The sequence below is a fragment of the Oxyura jamaicensis genome, chromosome 2 (genome assembly GCF_011077185.1).
Source record: "Oxyura jamaicensis isolate SHBP4307 breed ruddy duck chromosome 2, BPBGC_Ojam_1.0, whole genome shotgun sequence".
Classification (NCBI taxonomy): Eukaryota; Metazoa; Chordata; class Aves; order Anseriformes; family Anatidae; genus Oxyura; species Oxyura jamaicensis.
Genome location: NC_048894.1, coordinates 135,698,405 through 135,714,614, shown reverse-complemented (window position 1 = coordinate 135,714,614; position 16,210 = coordinate 135,698,405). Strand labels below are relative to the sequence as shown.

The 16,210-nt window shown below is 40.6% G+C and overlaps 1 protein-coding gene across 2 annotated transcripts in view; it reads right to left on the bottom strand.

Annotated features, from left to right (window-relative positions):
- Positions 1–13,099: 13,099 nt before the first annotated feature.
- CPQ (carboxypeptidase Q) overlaps positions 13,100–16,210 on the bottom strand; it is a 168,757-nt gene continuing 165,646 nt past the window's right edge. For both annotated transcript variants that reach the window (XM_035318298.1, XM_035318299.1), the window contains one exon: positions 13,100–14,988. In XM_035318298.1, the coding sequence (XP_035174189.1) occupies positions 14,828–14,988 (161 nt within the window). In that variant the 3' untranslated portion in view covers positions 13,100–14,827. The remainder of the gene's footprint in view (positions 14,989–16,210) is intronic.

The following is a 16,210-nucleotide window of genomic DNA, read 5'->3' as shown; positions in this document are numbered from 1 at the left end:
GCATCCCTTCCCTCCTGTGTGTCAGCTGTACCATGCAGCTTGGTGTCATGGACAAACTTGCTGAGGGTGCACTCAGTTTCACTGTCCATGTCACCAACAAAGATGTTAAGTAATACTGCTCCCATGATGAGATGCATCGCAGTCATACATTCCACTCCCACTTCCAGAGTGGAAAAAAGAAATTTGGAGTTTGCGATAAGAATGTGGGCTCATTGGTGGCTGGATAAAGGCTCACAGCCTCTACGTTCTTCCAGAAACTCCTATTGCTGTTGAAAACTGCTCTGCAGGTGAAAGAGCTGCCCGCTCTCCTTCACCAGTATCCTTTGATTCCAGGATTTGGCCTGATCAAGACAGAGGACACTTCTTGACCTCAGCCCAGCAAAACGAGCAGCCTGGGAATCCTTCCCCAGGGCAGCCATGGGCACTCCTGACAGGGAAATAAACCATCGGCAGTCAAAGCAAAGCATCCATTCTGAACTCCAAATCCCAAACACTGGGCCTTAACACACTACAGATCCATTTACTTAATTATAACCAATATCGCTTGTTCCTTCTTTAAGGAATTCAACATTGATTTAGGAGTCACAGCCTAGATTCATGTGCATACGTAAAATGTCACATCTTCTAGAGATCTCCAGCAAGATCTGCCTGTTTTTCCAACCACTGCACAGGCCAAATTTTTGCAGCATGTTCAGTTACTTCTCAGATAAATTATTTAATTGAGAATGGTGGTTACAAGCTGATAATGCAATATTTCTTAGATGATCCAGTGAGATGTGGGCTTCCTGCTGTGAAGAACAGAAAAGCTGCATGAAGGGGTCTGCTCTATTTTTTCTCCAAAGGACTGCAAAAGAAACTGGAAGAAGTCAAAACACTGCAATGTCTACAGCATCTGCTAGGAGCAAGTACAATAAAAATGAAAAACCAAGGACTTATTTTTATTAAACACAGCGATCAGCTTGCACTGCAGCCTGGTTTTCATTTAGATGTCCATAATATCTCTGATACAAGAAAAAGTCAAATGCAGAAGGTAGAAGGAAAATCCTCTTCTTCTCATCTGTATATGAAAAACTAAAAATAATAATAATAATAAAAAAGTGGTGTGGGTGCAGCTGAGCTCAGGGATGCTGCTGAAGGCTCTGCGTGGTGCATAGCTCCTTCCTGCTCACATGAGGAAGAATGAAGACCCTGGCTCTATTTATCCACAGAACAGGAGTCTGTAGCTTGGGGGAACTACATGAACTAGATAAATAAACTCTGTTCTGGCTCCTTTTTTATGCTTCTTTTCACAATGCCTCTCCCTACTACTTTCCTCTTCCAAGAACTTCTCGGTATATTTTCTACTCTGCCATTTACACATGGAAAAAAGTTTACTAGGCCAGTCAAAGCAGCTGCTGCCTACATTCAACTAACTCCTTCCTATACATAAATAAATAAAAGGGTAGGCCTACTCTGATGTTCTTACCAAAAAAACTTTTTTTTTTTTTTTTTTTCCAATGCATTTAAATTAAAGCAACCTGTGCAATTAATAACATCTAGAATTGTACAGTTCACTCAGATGCTGATTTTGGAGCTATTAGTGTGATCTTGCACCACTTTCTACAACTCTGTGTAAGGCTGAGCATTACAGTACATTAGTGCAAGATGACAGTGGAGAAGGCCCAGCAGTTGAGGTGTTTGAGTTTGGCAGTGAGTGGAGCTAGCCTGGCTGTGTGCATTCAAGATCTGCAACTGGCTTTACTAAAATGTCAGCTCTAAATACTCCATAAAATACCTTATAGGATCTCCTTGACAAAACCCAAAATCACAGTGATTGTAACTGGCTTTGTGCCTTCACATTTCTTTATCAGGTTTCCCAAATCTCCTATGTTTTTACACAGAACTAGGTCTATATATAGCAACAACCTAAATTCACTGAGGAACTTACTTTTTCCACCACATCTTCACTGTGAAGCCAAGAGAAACAGCAGTTTTATAACTGAGTTTCCTTTGAGAGTATGGGGTTTCTTCAGACTTGAGACTCAGAAGAAAATACAGCACAGAAAGCTGTGCTCAATGTCCGACTTAGTGGAAGTTCCCTCAGTCTGAGGAGCAACGCATGCCAGTCACTGGCTTGCAAGCTGTAACACTGATCCTTTCTGAGCCCTAGTGCCATGCCAAATCTAAGTCCCAGCACGGAGCACTTGTTTATATGCAAGTCTCAAGGGACATGCTTTCCTCTCTTTGTTTTCATAGACTCACAGAATCACAGAATGGTTCGGGTTGGAAGGGACCTTTTTAAAGCCCACCCAGTTCCACCCCCCTGCCATGGGCAGGGACACCTCCCACCAGACCAGGTTGCCCAAAGCCCCATCCAGCCTGGCCTTGAGCACCTCCAGGGAAGGGGCATCCTCAGCTTCTCTGGGCAACTTCTCTCCCTCTCTCTTTTTTTTTTTTAATTATTTTATTTTTATTTTTTTGGTTTTGCCAAAGACATAGTCAGGATTAAAGGGATGTTCACTGCCTATCACCATTCAAACCCAAATAAAGCAACAGGGAAAAAAAATGAAAAAAAAAAAATCTAAAAATTAAATTTCAAGAGCTTTTTTAGTTGCTAATGAGACTGTGCCACATTGCAGCAGAACATCACGAAGCTGCACCAGTACATGACAGCAATACAAGTGCCCAGAAAGCACCAGTGGAAGATGGGGATGGAGAGGAGTCTCTTGATGTAAACAACTTGAACCACAAAGACTGCCTGGGTTTGAGGGTAAATAGGTAGCTGTGTGAATGAAGAAAGAAAAATATTTTAAAGTCTTAAAATATAGCTGGGTTTTGGTTTTGTTGCATTACAATATTGTTTGGTTTGAGGTCTTGGTGGGCTTTCGTAGCCAGGTCTAGGAGGTGGGGAGAGGTGGGAAATAAAAGACTTTTAGCAATACAATGAAAAACAGTATACAGCACTCATGGTAGGGCTGGCCTTTGTGCCAGCAACAGTCCTTTCATTTCACACAGCACAAAGGAAGACAGCAGCGAGTTTTCTCAAAACAAAACAAAACAAAATTCCATCTATCTCTCTGCAGCCAGTCAAAAAGAGAATGCAACTTTTTGTGAAATGTTGCCAAAATGATATAGCCTCTTTGAAGGAATGATTGTCAATTTCTCGTGAAAGCTCTTGTTTTGCAGAAATTAGACTGTTGTAACACTTTGCTTTGCTTTGCTTTGCAGAAGTTTTGATCTTTTACACCAGACACGAAGTGCCCAGGATGCAAATGCCTGAATTCTTGCAAGCACCCTAGCTTGCATCATATTACTCCTGTTTTAATGACTTTACATCGGCTCCCAGGAAAGTCATGTATTGATTCTGAAGTTCTCTTCATTAACTGCCATTAAGAGACTTTCAGAGGACTTGCTACATCATAGCCCTCTGATCTTCTTTCTATTTATTAACCACATTATTCTTTAAAATGCAAATCAGCTGGCTATTTAATTTGACCTGAATTATGAATCCTTAAAACACGAAAGAGAGATTAGCTGTAAGCTACATCATCAGAAAAATTCAGTAGTGAGAAAATGTGCACCTTCCTTTTATCTCCCAGAACCACACCTTTCTCCTGCCGTGAAACGTGTCATTTCATCTGTGCAGTATCTTTTCCTTCACCTGTGATCAAAAATGTGCAATCATTTTTTTCTTCCTAAAGATTAAAGTGTAAAAACAATCTTTGATGCGCTCTTATTCCTGTTGTTTACACTGAACTATTAGATAGCAACCTACAGTCTACCTAAAGCCCTTTGGGGGGAAGGGAGGCAAGTCTGGACATTTCAGAGTCTCCTCTATAAAGACAGGTGAGCCAGAAATGCCCTTTGGATTTTGCAAGCTTGCTCTGGATGTGTTATTGAGATATTGAATTTTTAGTGACATACTGAAGGCAAATAGCACAGTGATATGACGGCCGAAGAGCGCTGCCCCCATGCTCCATGCAGCAGTTTTCCTTCCACCTGTTATCCTCCTGCTGCTGCTGAAATCCCACAAAGGCAGCTGACCTCAGAGAGCTGGAGAGGCAGCAAAACAGTTGGGCTTTTCTCCCTTTCTTTCTTCAATTAAGAATCACTGCATGCAACATAAATAAATCATCAACATCTGCAGTCGCGCGAACTCCATTTTCTCCTAGATGACAAATCACAGGGCAGATTTTTTTATGCCTGAAGATTGTGCAAGCACATTGACCACCAGTGTTATCCCACTGGTCAGTTACAAGCTCCAAAGAAGTTTGCAGAGAAGATTCATTGCAAAGAAAACTTGCTCAGGGGAAATACTGGGAAGCCCATCAATTTCAAACTTTAAAGTAAACCTTGACAAAAGACTCAGAACTGACTGCATGAAACAATCCTCTGTGAAAGGAAAAAGAAAGGTGAAAAGCGCTGCTACAGCAATATTACATACTGCAGTTTGCATCCACAACTTCGTACAAGAGTTTTGGCACCAAGGGTTGTTGTTTCCAATTACCCTTGAACCAGAATCCTAACAAAAGTGCACCAAAATCAGCTGATTTTCACCAACTTGGGTGATGAACGGTAACAAACCCATCGGTTACACATTTCTTCCATCCAGCTGGCTCAGGTCTGCTTAAAACTGCTTTAAACTTCCAAGCCTGCCATCAGCCAGCCCAAGCCTTGGTCCTATAACAACATCTGAGGCAACTGAAGTGTTTCCTGGATTCAAACTTCTTACTTCTTATGTAGTTGCACTAAAAGTAGGCATTTTGGTCTTCAGTTTCCTCTTTATTTTTTCCAGCTCATGGAATAGTTGAGTGCTTCAGGTATCCTGGTGCCATGTTACTGTACGTGGGCGCATTACGAATTTCTCATCTTCCCACTTGCACTTCTTGGTATTTTACTTCATACATCCCATTTCCCTAAAGACGTTTAGTTTTCTTCCACACTAAATGCAAGACATAAATCTGGTGTTCTTTCCTTCTCTTTTTCATATGACATTAAATTGGTTTTTGTGGTCGTTGCCTGCAAACTGATGTGGTTTCTGAAATCTGGAGCCTTACTCCAGTTTAGAGGGGAGCAGCATCTCGGATCTATTGTACGTAATTGCTGGTTCGACTTTATTCCCCCAAACTTTTTGATTACCTGAGTGCCTGCAGGAAGAATAAATTCTCCTCAGGCTGCTTTGTTTTTTGGCTGTGTGAATTGTGAATATGCACATTGCCAGTGACACAAATTGAAATCGACTTTTAATGAAAGCATTTGGAAAAAAAAGTATTTGAGGCAATGAAGTCGTTTTGAATTTTAGTTTCACCCAAAGTACAAAGAGCAGTTTTATATAACTAAGTTCTGTTGTAATTTCCTTTAGCAAAGCGATGCAGTTAATACCATGTATCAAGTCTGGAGCCAGGGGTTGGCAGGTGAAAAAGCAAGTAATTGATGTATTCAGGAGCTTGAAAACAGAGTTATCAGTAAACAGTCTTCTTAAGCCACTGGCATTACTTCAAATTCTCACTTTAATTTATACCCTGAGAAGCCTTCAGTGTCATTAATTGTATCTACTAAGGAAATGGAAAGTAGAAGAATTTGTAATAAAACTGAACACAGAGGGAAATCCTCTGACATTTCGCTAACTTGTAATACTTTACGAGGGATGACTCCTAATTATTTGTACAGAAGGCTCCGTAACCACCATGAACAGAAGCAGAAGATGTGAGCTTTGTGTGGATTTCTGTCCAGAATCATGCAGAAGGGTGGAACCTAACTCTCATTTTTGGAAATAGCCAACCAACCAACCAACAACACTTCCACTTTGGAATACATTCCCCCTGTACAGGATCATGATATTACTATGCATGATGATATTTGTACTAAACATTTCTGTTTTTTCCTCTTGATGCTACTTTCTTGAAGTCTCTGCTCAGGTCTTTGAAGAGAAAGGTCTACAATTTCACACGCAGAGGATCCAATTTTTTAACCAACAGAAAACACTCCACAACTCCAAGGTTCCATCTGTTTTGAGGTCAAAAAAACCCACAGAATTCTGATATGTTTTCCATTCCAAACTGTGATTCAGTCACAGTGAAGTCAGGCCACAATGGTATTCAGATTCCAGCCAAGCTGAATTATTGTTTAGTTGCAAAGTTAACTCACCTATGGACCATAATTACGTGATGCCAAAACCTCAGCTGCTTTCGGGTTATGACCGAAGATAAAAGATTCCTCATTTGAACAAACAGTGCTCCGTGCTTTTGATAGCATCCAGTCTAGGAAATCAACCTTTTTTGGTTTTATTTTTCATGAATTAAATCCACACAGGAGACATACCTGTAGGGCGTGCCAAGACCACCCAGCAAGAAGGTTACCCAGTCAGGATTAGGGCTTGGGAGTTCCTGCTTTATCGTCCTATGTTAAAACCACCAGACTGAGCTGATCCGAAGGAAAAAAAAGTGGCCAGAAAGGAGATTTTTACAGCATGGCAGTAAACTTGGAGCTTGTTAGAATGCTGGGGATTAATGGCAACAGAAGGATTTTTGTAGAAATCACAATAACTCTGGGAAAACCGCATTCCCTGCTACAGTGCCGAACACCCAGTACCATCTGTGCACATTTGCAAATATTTTAAAATAAATTCCTAATGACGTGACCAATGCTTATCTGAGGCTTCTATCTTCATTTCTTCATATTTTAAGCCAGTGCAAATCAAAAGAACTCTGGGAATTCTTCCTACAGTTATTTTAAACTTTTTTTTTTTTTTTTTTTTTTTTACAGAGGAATCTAAAATTGATAAGTTAAAACAGGTCTTAATTTCATTTTGTTATTTACAACTAACAGAGATCTCCCAAAGCTTTAGCTGGTCACTATAACGTTTCTGCAGATAGTGCAAAACTCTGACACTTCTGTTTTAAAGGATCATAAACACTGTGCAATAAACAACGTTAGTACATTTGCAACCTCTCTGATGTTTGCCAGATCCTGATGTTTTGTATAATCTCACACCTCAAACAGATTTAGAAGTACTGCAGCAGCAACTCTAGGACTAACCATGGCAGAAGCACAGAGCAGTAAGGTTTTCCCCATCCATCACGTCACAGATGAGGACGGGAGGGATAAAGTTTTCATTGACACCTAATAAAGCACACACAGCAAATGTTTACTCAGTTCTTCTGCTTTGAAGATACCGTCAAGCACTCCGCTGACAGCCATCCCTGTTCCTGCTTGTTTAGACACAGTCCTGAAACGCAGAGATATGCAACATGAAAAGTATTCGACTTCAGTGATTTCACAGTGTGATGACAATGTTATATATTACAAATCCATTGCAAATCCAAGTTTAAAAAACACATACAAGTACTGCAGTTTGAACTATAATTCAGGCTATCTGTGAGAAAAAAAAAAAAAAAAAAAAAAAAGAGCCTGTGACCCCAAGCTCTTCCTGAACTTCAACAATTTGGAGTGGAAAAAAAATATATATATATATATATATATATTCACCTATACACGTCACCCAGCACAGTCACCAAGCATGAAAACTCTCCTCTCATTTCAGTGCCATGGATGCAACAGACCTCTGCACCCAGGGGCTGAGCAGAGTCTCCGCTGTGATCCCACATTAGCTGCGTGGAAGGAGCTTGGGGTCAACTAATCTTCAGTTCTCTTTTCTCTACAAGAAACCTGGGGTGGTCGCCCTTACCATGGGACTAAGGGGCAACCACCCAGGCTGACACGAGTGGCTGAGCTACCAACAGCTGGTTTATTGCTTATAACACAAAGACCCGGTGTCGAGCACAGCTGTATCACTCCTTTCTTGCAAAACATTCCCAACAGATGCCTCTGGTCCTCACCCCATAAATTCAAGCTTCCACCATACTTGTAGCCAGGAGTATAGCACATGCAGGGTGTTATCAAACACGTAGGGGACGGAGAAATCTGGAACCACCCAGCCTCCTGTGGAGCAGTCCCTGCTGATACCAGCACACACTGTTGGGAGTTTGATCAACAGACAAGCAGATGCATATTTGCTCTATTTTGTCCTTTGAGTTCAAGTGAATGCTCAATGTGACACATCTGAAAGAAGATTCTAATCAAAAGCCTAGACTTCCTTCTATCAAGTTCGGTTCCTTCTACCATCTTGCCAAATGAACCCTCTCTTTATACTTAGAAATTTATTTCTGTTAATAAACAGTCTCATTTTTACAGCGGTGATAGGTTGCTGTTTAATGCATATGGTACTTACACAGAGTTCACTGAAATATTTTATCTTATACCTATAGAAACACTACTGTTTATGAGATGAACAAAGTCAGGTTTCAGCAAGCTCACATGCCAAAAACTAAGGTCAGCTTTTTAACAAGCTAAAGTTATTTGTACATAAAAATGCATTTTCATCATTTTATGAAGAACTAACAAGACAAAATTTTAAGGTAATTAATTCTACTGCTCATACTTATCCTTCCAATACGCTTCCTTACAGCCAGAAGGACCCCTGCATGGAGGGAGAGTAATATTGAAGCCAGGCTCTGTTCCCAGCAGAGCTATATCCTGTTTACCATGCCAAAAGGGGCATATAGGAATTCACAGCTAGTGTGCATTTGCTTCTAGACATTTAATGGTCGAGGTGCAGGCTACATTTTAAAGACTTAAAATAAATACTATGCAGAACTCAGCATTGAGAATCACTGCTGAAGAGGAGCATGCGCTTCCCTGTAGGTATTTATAGCCTTCTCTGCTTCTACGAGGAACAATTTGGAGGGGTAGAGCAGTCAACATTTTATTTCCATTCAGAAACTATGGAGTGATTTATGCTTGTTAAATTCTGCATGGTTAAATGTCCCGTGACTCGCTTTCTAGTAATTCCTTTTATTAAACTCAACTTACTGATGAGCTAAAGCTTGATAATAGGCACAGAAATAACAGCATGGCAATTTTATTTAAAAATGTAGATATTTTGTTATCTGCTTTTGAGCAACCATTTGCCTCTCTACATTGTATATGATACTAAAAGCCTTGGTACTTTTCTGTGCTAGTGATCGAAATTTAAGGCAAAATCAAATATGACGACTTGATGTATAAAAAAACTGGGAGAGCTGCTTTTAAGTACAGGCAATAAGATACAAATTCTCTGCAGCTGGATCACTGACATAATATGCCCAGAAAAGGCAGGGGTAGAGATGATTGAGGGCAAGTAACATATTGAATAATAACATGCAGAAAACTGAAGTCAAAATATTCCAGAAATTGTAACACAAGTCACAAAGAACCACAGTGAAATCACATTTTCAAAGACTCCCAGATATACAGTCCATTCACAGGACTTTGTATTTATCAAGATGCACACAAGTACTTTTATCTCAGCTCCTAGTAAGGCTAAAGAATATAGGTATCACTCTCTTAACCCAAATTTTTATTTTTATTTTTAGACCTCCTTAGCTTCCTTCCAGAAGTTAGTAACTTTGTCAGATGATGGAAAACATAAAAATGATTTTCTCATCTCTCTCTCTTGAATTTGTGTGCTGACTCAAAACCATTTTGTGCAAAATTTTACACCTCAGCTTCAAAATGAGCCCAGTATAAAAAGAGAGTGATATCATATTTAAAGGCAGTACGTCTTGGGTAATGTAGGAACTTCTGTACCCTAAACTTAGCTTTAGGACTGACTGGCTGTGCGGTTTTTGGAAAAAAAAAAAAAAAAAAAAAAAAAAAGACTTGCTCTCTTTTCCCATTAAAAAAGGCTTCCCACAATAATACCGAAAAATCACCAGTAATCACCAGTAGTCTGCAGTGACTTTGTGAAAGAGACTTGGTCTGTGTGTGACAGTGCACAGCTGTGAAATGAAATACATAAATAGCACTGTGTGTATAATGGACAAATACAAAATTGTCCCACGTCCCTCCTGGATGCCAAGTGCCATTGCTTTAAAACAGATCCACGTAATGACCACTTTCTATTTCAAAATACCATTATCAGGAGGAGGAATGTTTCTTATTGTTTGTCATGACAAATAGCAGATGCAAATAGCAATGCAAATGCAAATAATACAAGTAATGTATATGCAAATAGTAACTCCTAAAACACACACATTTTACAGATGAATTCTCGTGTGGCTAAACGTCCCTTATGTCTTGTTCTTGTCTTCCAGTGGGACCTCAACTCTGCTATGAACTTGCATTTCACATGCATCGTGAATGTTAATACTGGGTTGTTAATTCAGGCTACCCCAGGCATGAGAAAATAGGACAAACACCACTGCCATCACTTAGCGGTGAATCTGAGGCAGGTTCAGGTAGTGCTTCTCAACTCACCCAGCAAAGCAAAGTAAAAACCAGTACCTGAAGCCATCGACCTGCCTCTGTGCTATCTTGCTCTAATTTTTGTGGTCTCTCCTCTGGAGCTTCCCTCTTTAGTTTCCACACAAATCCCTGCCTGCCAGTACTGTAGCCAGTGATAAGGGCAAGTGGTGGCCCTGATGGAGCTCTCACCCATGTGCTCTTCAGAGTCATCTCAAACATACCTGGCAGTTCCTGAGCCCCAAGGCATAAAATGTGCAGATTTTCTCTGTCAGTCAGTCATTCTTAGTGTCCATATCACTGTACAGACACTAAGAAAGACAGAGTGAAAGACCAAAAAGCCTTAGAAAAGAAAAACGTAGCATAAATAAAGGAGGCTGGTCTGTCCTGAAGTGAAATCAAACTGCAAGCCAAAAACAGGGCTGGATATTAAGTTGTCACGGAGGTCCCTGCTCCACGGGCAAAGCAGATTAATTAGAAAGGAGGTGCCTAAAGGCCTCCATCAGGTGCTAGCACAATATATTTATGAAACAACTGTGATTACACATCACAGCTCTGTAGCTGGCCAAACAGAATCACAGAACTGACGGGGTTGGAAGGGACTTTGAAAGATCATCAGGTCCAACCCCCCTGCCAAAGCAGGTTCCTTAGAGCAGGTTGCCCAGGTAGGTGTCCAGACGGGCCCTGAATATCTCCAGAGAAGGAAACCTTCATACAAAGAGGCTGGAGCTTCCAGAAGTAACTGCACAAAGTATTACTCCTTTCTATCATACATGATCCGGCGCTCCTATCATTTAGTCAAAAAGAGAAGAAACAAATTCAAGAAGCTTCTCTTCCAGAAAGTCTTGAATTTTCCCATTCGAGAGTGAGCTGCGATGCATGCATCATTAATTTCTATGCAGAAAACATTGTTCACTTCAACCAGCAATTAGTGCTAACATTTCTATCCTGTGCAGTGATGAGATTTTTATGCTAATCATTACACAGCAGTAAATTAATCATTTGGGCACATTTAGATGGTATGTATATTTCATGAGACAGATATAGATATCAAGATCAGCTTGATATTTACTCATGGTAAATGGAAGTGTCTCAAATCGTCATGGGGAAGGCATACTAACTAAATATGCAGCCAGAGATGTTTGCAGTGTAACAGTAGAAGAAGCACAGTTTCATCTCTTGGTCCAAAGAAATAACTCCCTTCCTTTGGTTTTAATTATTTTAAGGGAGGTAAAACTCTTGTGGGATCATATAAAACTAAATCATTCAAAGAGTGGCAGTGAAACTCCAATAATGTCTTGACACACGAAGGACAAAAGCAGCAACTTTATTCCCGATCCTGTAATTTTTCTTTTATTACTGGCAAAATTACCTACGTTACATTATGCAGTATTGAAAAGAGACTTTTCATCAGCATTTGTGCTATAGTCTGGTCGGGTAAATGAATTATGTATCTGACTCGTCCCTCTGTAACTAAGTCTGAAAGCTTTGAGTTGTAGCAGAAAGGAAGCCTACCCAGGGGCCTCCCTTCTTCTCACCAGATGCAAGAGATTTGTAATACCTTCAGGAAAATGTTTATTTGAAATTTAAATTTTTTGACACATATTTAAATACTACTGCTCTTTTTTTTTTCCAGCTCTAAGCTCACAGACCTTTGCAGGCAAAAAGCAATCTAGTCCAAAGCTGACAGCATTTTATTTTATCAGAGGGAAACATACACATCGTCTCTTTATCTTAGAACGACGTCAAAATACTTATGAATAGCACAAATTTATGACAGGTGACCCTGACAATGATATATACATAATATTCTCAACTACTATTTTCTCAACTGAGGTAAGACAACCAGGTTACTCAAAGAGGAGAGGTGGCGTACAAGTGGAAGGGAAAGTTATGTCTGTATACCTGTATCTCTTAAGAAGTGCTTTGAATTGAAAACTGATCAACTTATATATGTTTAATTGCCATCAACTGATACAGCAGAACTGCTTCACTGAGCTGGGATAATGATGAGCCATTGCACAGCAGGTACAAAAACCCACTGGGAAAGGAAAGAAATTTATTAACATCTCTCCATTTATGGAAATTTTTGAACAGGCAAGGTTATTAGAAGAGCACTGTGAACAGCCAAAATTTAAGATCTGAGAACTATTGCAGAGCAGACCAAATGGAAGAGGTGAATTAAAAAGACCATGTCCTATTTTAATCAAAACCTGATTTTATAAGAAAAAAAAAATCTTTGAGAAAAATCTACTTGAGAAATAAGAGAGTTTTAAATTCAATTAATATAAGATTGTAATCTTGATTCTTGATATATATATATATATATATTCAAAATCTGCTCTGCAAGTATTCTGTCCTGAACTATGTATCTGAAGTTGTGAAGGTTAAATTTTCTTTGGGGGCACTATGGTCTTAATTTTTATGGCCTATCTTATTTAACCTATGAGCCAACAAGCACGTCTCGGGATGTATTTTGGAGTAAATGTGCATACAGCATCATTGTTCTTCGCTCCAGAGAGCATTCCTGACTCCAAAGATGCTCTACCTGACTTAAGGCAATTAAGGATTTCATTCACCAATTGAGAAAAACACAAATTACTGCTGTTTTCAAGTGAGCACAGGTGAAGACTTGTAACAATAAGTGTAACTTCACTGAGAACCCTTCTGAACCTCTGATGTAGAGAGCAGCATACCTTGAGGAAAAAGGATGCAGAAGAGAGTTGATGTATTCTATGAAGGTCAAAAGGCTGGACGCAGAGACAGTCAGCGGTGAGCATCACTGGCTTTGCTCTTGCCAAACGCGTAAGGAAACAGGAACACACACACAGAGACAAAATGCCTTGAAAGCATAGGACATTTTTACCAACTTTATTTCAATACTGTTTCTTCAAAAAGAAATAGCAGAGTATCTCAGGCAGCTTTTATGTTCCTGAAATGATTTGAAGGGAAAACTGAAACATTTAATAAACTTGATGTAAAACCGCTATTAGGGGTTTTATCACAGTAAACAGGTATCACAGTTATTAATTCCATAAAAATGAATGGCTCATCACTAAGCTATTGCTCAACTACAGAACTGATCAACAGCACACGAGATTGCCTGCCATTTGGTTTAATACTCTGCGTTGTTTGTTACATCCGTTGTTTTGCACTGATTATATTGCAGCAGTTAGTCACATCAGCAAGTCTGCTTGTTGTAAAATTTAAAACCACAAACAAGCACCGTGTCACAAAGAAATGAGAAGAAATCATATGCTCTAAAATGTTCCCCAACACCAGTTGTTATCTGCTTTACAGAAACTTCCAAAACTCTGAATATACAACATCTTTCATCAGGAAGGCAAAAGAAACAAAACAAAGCAAAAACAAAGAAAAACAAACCAACCAAACTAACAAAGAAAACAACAACAAACCAAACCAAACATAACAAAACCAAACCACAGGGTAGTATATAATAATCAAATTCCCAAGTTCACTTCTCCTTAAAAGTGCCCATGTACCAGCGTCCTCTTGCCTAAATTCCAGCAGGGAAGAACATCCCAGCAAAGAGAGAGGGGCAGCTCTGTGAATGGCTTCAGCAACATGAACCGAAATCTGCTCTTACACTTCGTTTGGACATCAGCTGGCAAGTAGTGAAGGTCACAAATCACAGCTGTGATGGCCATCTCTGAAATATCACGGCACTTCAGAGAAAATCTGCCACATGCAATTCTCTGCATGTCACTACTGTGAGTTTTCCATCAGAAAGAAAAGGACAGGCACAGATTTCCATGGGGAGGTGACCAAAGAAACACAGGAGCTGCTGCTGGAGAGCTGGAAATCCCGTTATTGACTTCCTATCCTCTACGTCCTGGTTTATCTGAGTCTTGCATGAAGCAACCTTTATTACGATTCAGCAGTAGGGGCTGACTGAGCTATTTAAAGCTACACTATTTTACTAGTTTGACAATTAACTGAACATTTTTCTATATATTACCATTAGAACAGCCAAGGTGGCATCCCTGTGCATGGCAGGGTGGGCTTGGAACTAGATGATGTTCAAGGTCCCTTCCAACCCAACCCATTTAATGATTCTATGATTAATTTGTCCTAGAGCCTGAAAACTACAGTATTACCTTAAAAGAGTAAGAATAAAAGGCTGTTAATAGGATACCATATGAATGCATAGATTGAAAGGCAGAAAACTAACTCATAAACATGTTCACTAACTCAATCCAATAATTATTGTGATGCAATGTATTTATTTCCTTATATTTTTTTCCTGCTGCACAGGATCAGTTTCTATAGAAATAAGTATTTTACTATGACAGAGAGGTATCATACTTTCACCGGAAATTTAAAAAGTACTTAACAAAGTTTGAACTGAAAATCACAGATGGAAAACATTAAAACAGCAAAAAGAATCAGGAATGTGTAAAGGAGTATGTAACTTTGAGGAAAACAGATATAATAATGTGCAAAATCAGGGTGAAAAAAAAAAAAGGAATTTCCTACAACTGTAGACCACATGCATTAGTGGACTCACAATCTTTATTGAAGAACAGAAATCTTTCTTGCTGTTTTATTACCTTGGCAACATCTCTTCCATGTCAGCAATTACATAGGAGACAACAGTCCAAACAGCAGCACAGAGATTCATCTGGTTTGGATCCTGAACTGTCATCGTGTCCCCTTGAGAATGATGAAACCAGAAGTATTTACTGAGGTCATCACGCAAGCTGGCACCTATGGAGAAAAATGGGCAATATTCCATTATAGGAATACAAATATTTAAAGAGGAATATAAACTTGAATCCATTCCTGCACTGTTTATTATTGAATCCACATGCAACTGTATAAAGTTCCACATAATAACTGTGCGGAGCCATGGCATGTGCCATTTGTAGGTTTTAGGTTAATTGACTTGAGGGAGCACGAGGCAGCAAAAATTCACACCGGGGAAAAGCTGCACTTCCCCGAGAGTCTCGTTTCCTCAGTAACAGTACACATCCATTTTCCTCTACGACTACCAGAGTCCAACCAGGAAAATCCATGCAATAACCCCCACGTGGCGGCACTTCCTTCTGTTCTTAATCCCGCAGAAACCGAGTCTTTAGTTGCGAGAAGTAATATCAATATTTATGCCTGCTCAGATGGCTAGTGACTGCTTCGTTATGAATCCTTTCCTTGCTGTGATGCGTGCTGAGGAAAGCTTTTGGAATTTGCTTCTACTTCTGAGCCTCAGTTCGTGACGATGCTGTGCTGTTTCACCGCAGCTTTCCAGGCAGCCCAAGGTAAGCCGGGTCTACCTTCCAGCAGCTGTCAGGAGCCCTTGTCAAACAGGGGCAGTGCAACTTGGGTGAAGGCACAGTTCTTCCTCGTCAGGAACAGCTGCCTCCCCCTGGGGCCCACAGACACAGAAAGGACTGAGCTGCCTCAAGCTGTGTGGCCTCATGCAGCACAAATAAAGCCTCAGAGCAGACTGAAGGCAAAAGAAGGAGAAGCTGCTGCCCCACCAGAGGCTGCAGCAGAGATGCCGGTGTGGTATTTGTGCTTTTTGTTCTGGCCATTCTCCATCTGGTCCAATCTACTATGACTCCCTTTCTCCTTCCAATTCCTTCACTTTGAGATTGTTGTCTCTGCCTCTTTGTGGTTTTATCACAGAATCCCAGAGTGGCTGAGGCCGGCAGGGTCCTCTGGAGACCACCCAGTGCCACCCGTGCCCAAGCAGGGACACCCAGAGCAGGGTGCCCAGCACCACGTCCAGGTGGCTTCTGAAGGGCTCCAAGGAGGAGACCCCACAGCCTCTGGGCAGCCTGTGCCAGGGCTCCGTCACCCGCACAGCACAGAAGGGCTCCTGGTGCTCAGGGGGAGCCTCCTGGGGGCCAGGTTGTGCCCAGGGCCTCCTTTCCCGGCACTTGGCACCACTGCACACAGCCTGGCTCCGTCCTCCCTGCACCCTCCCCTC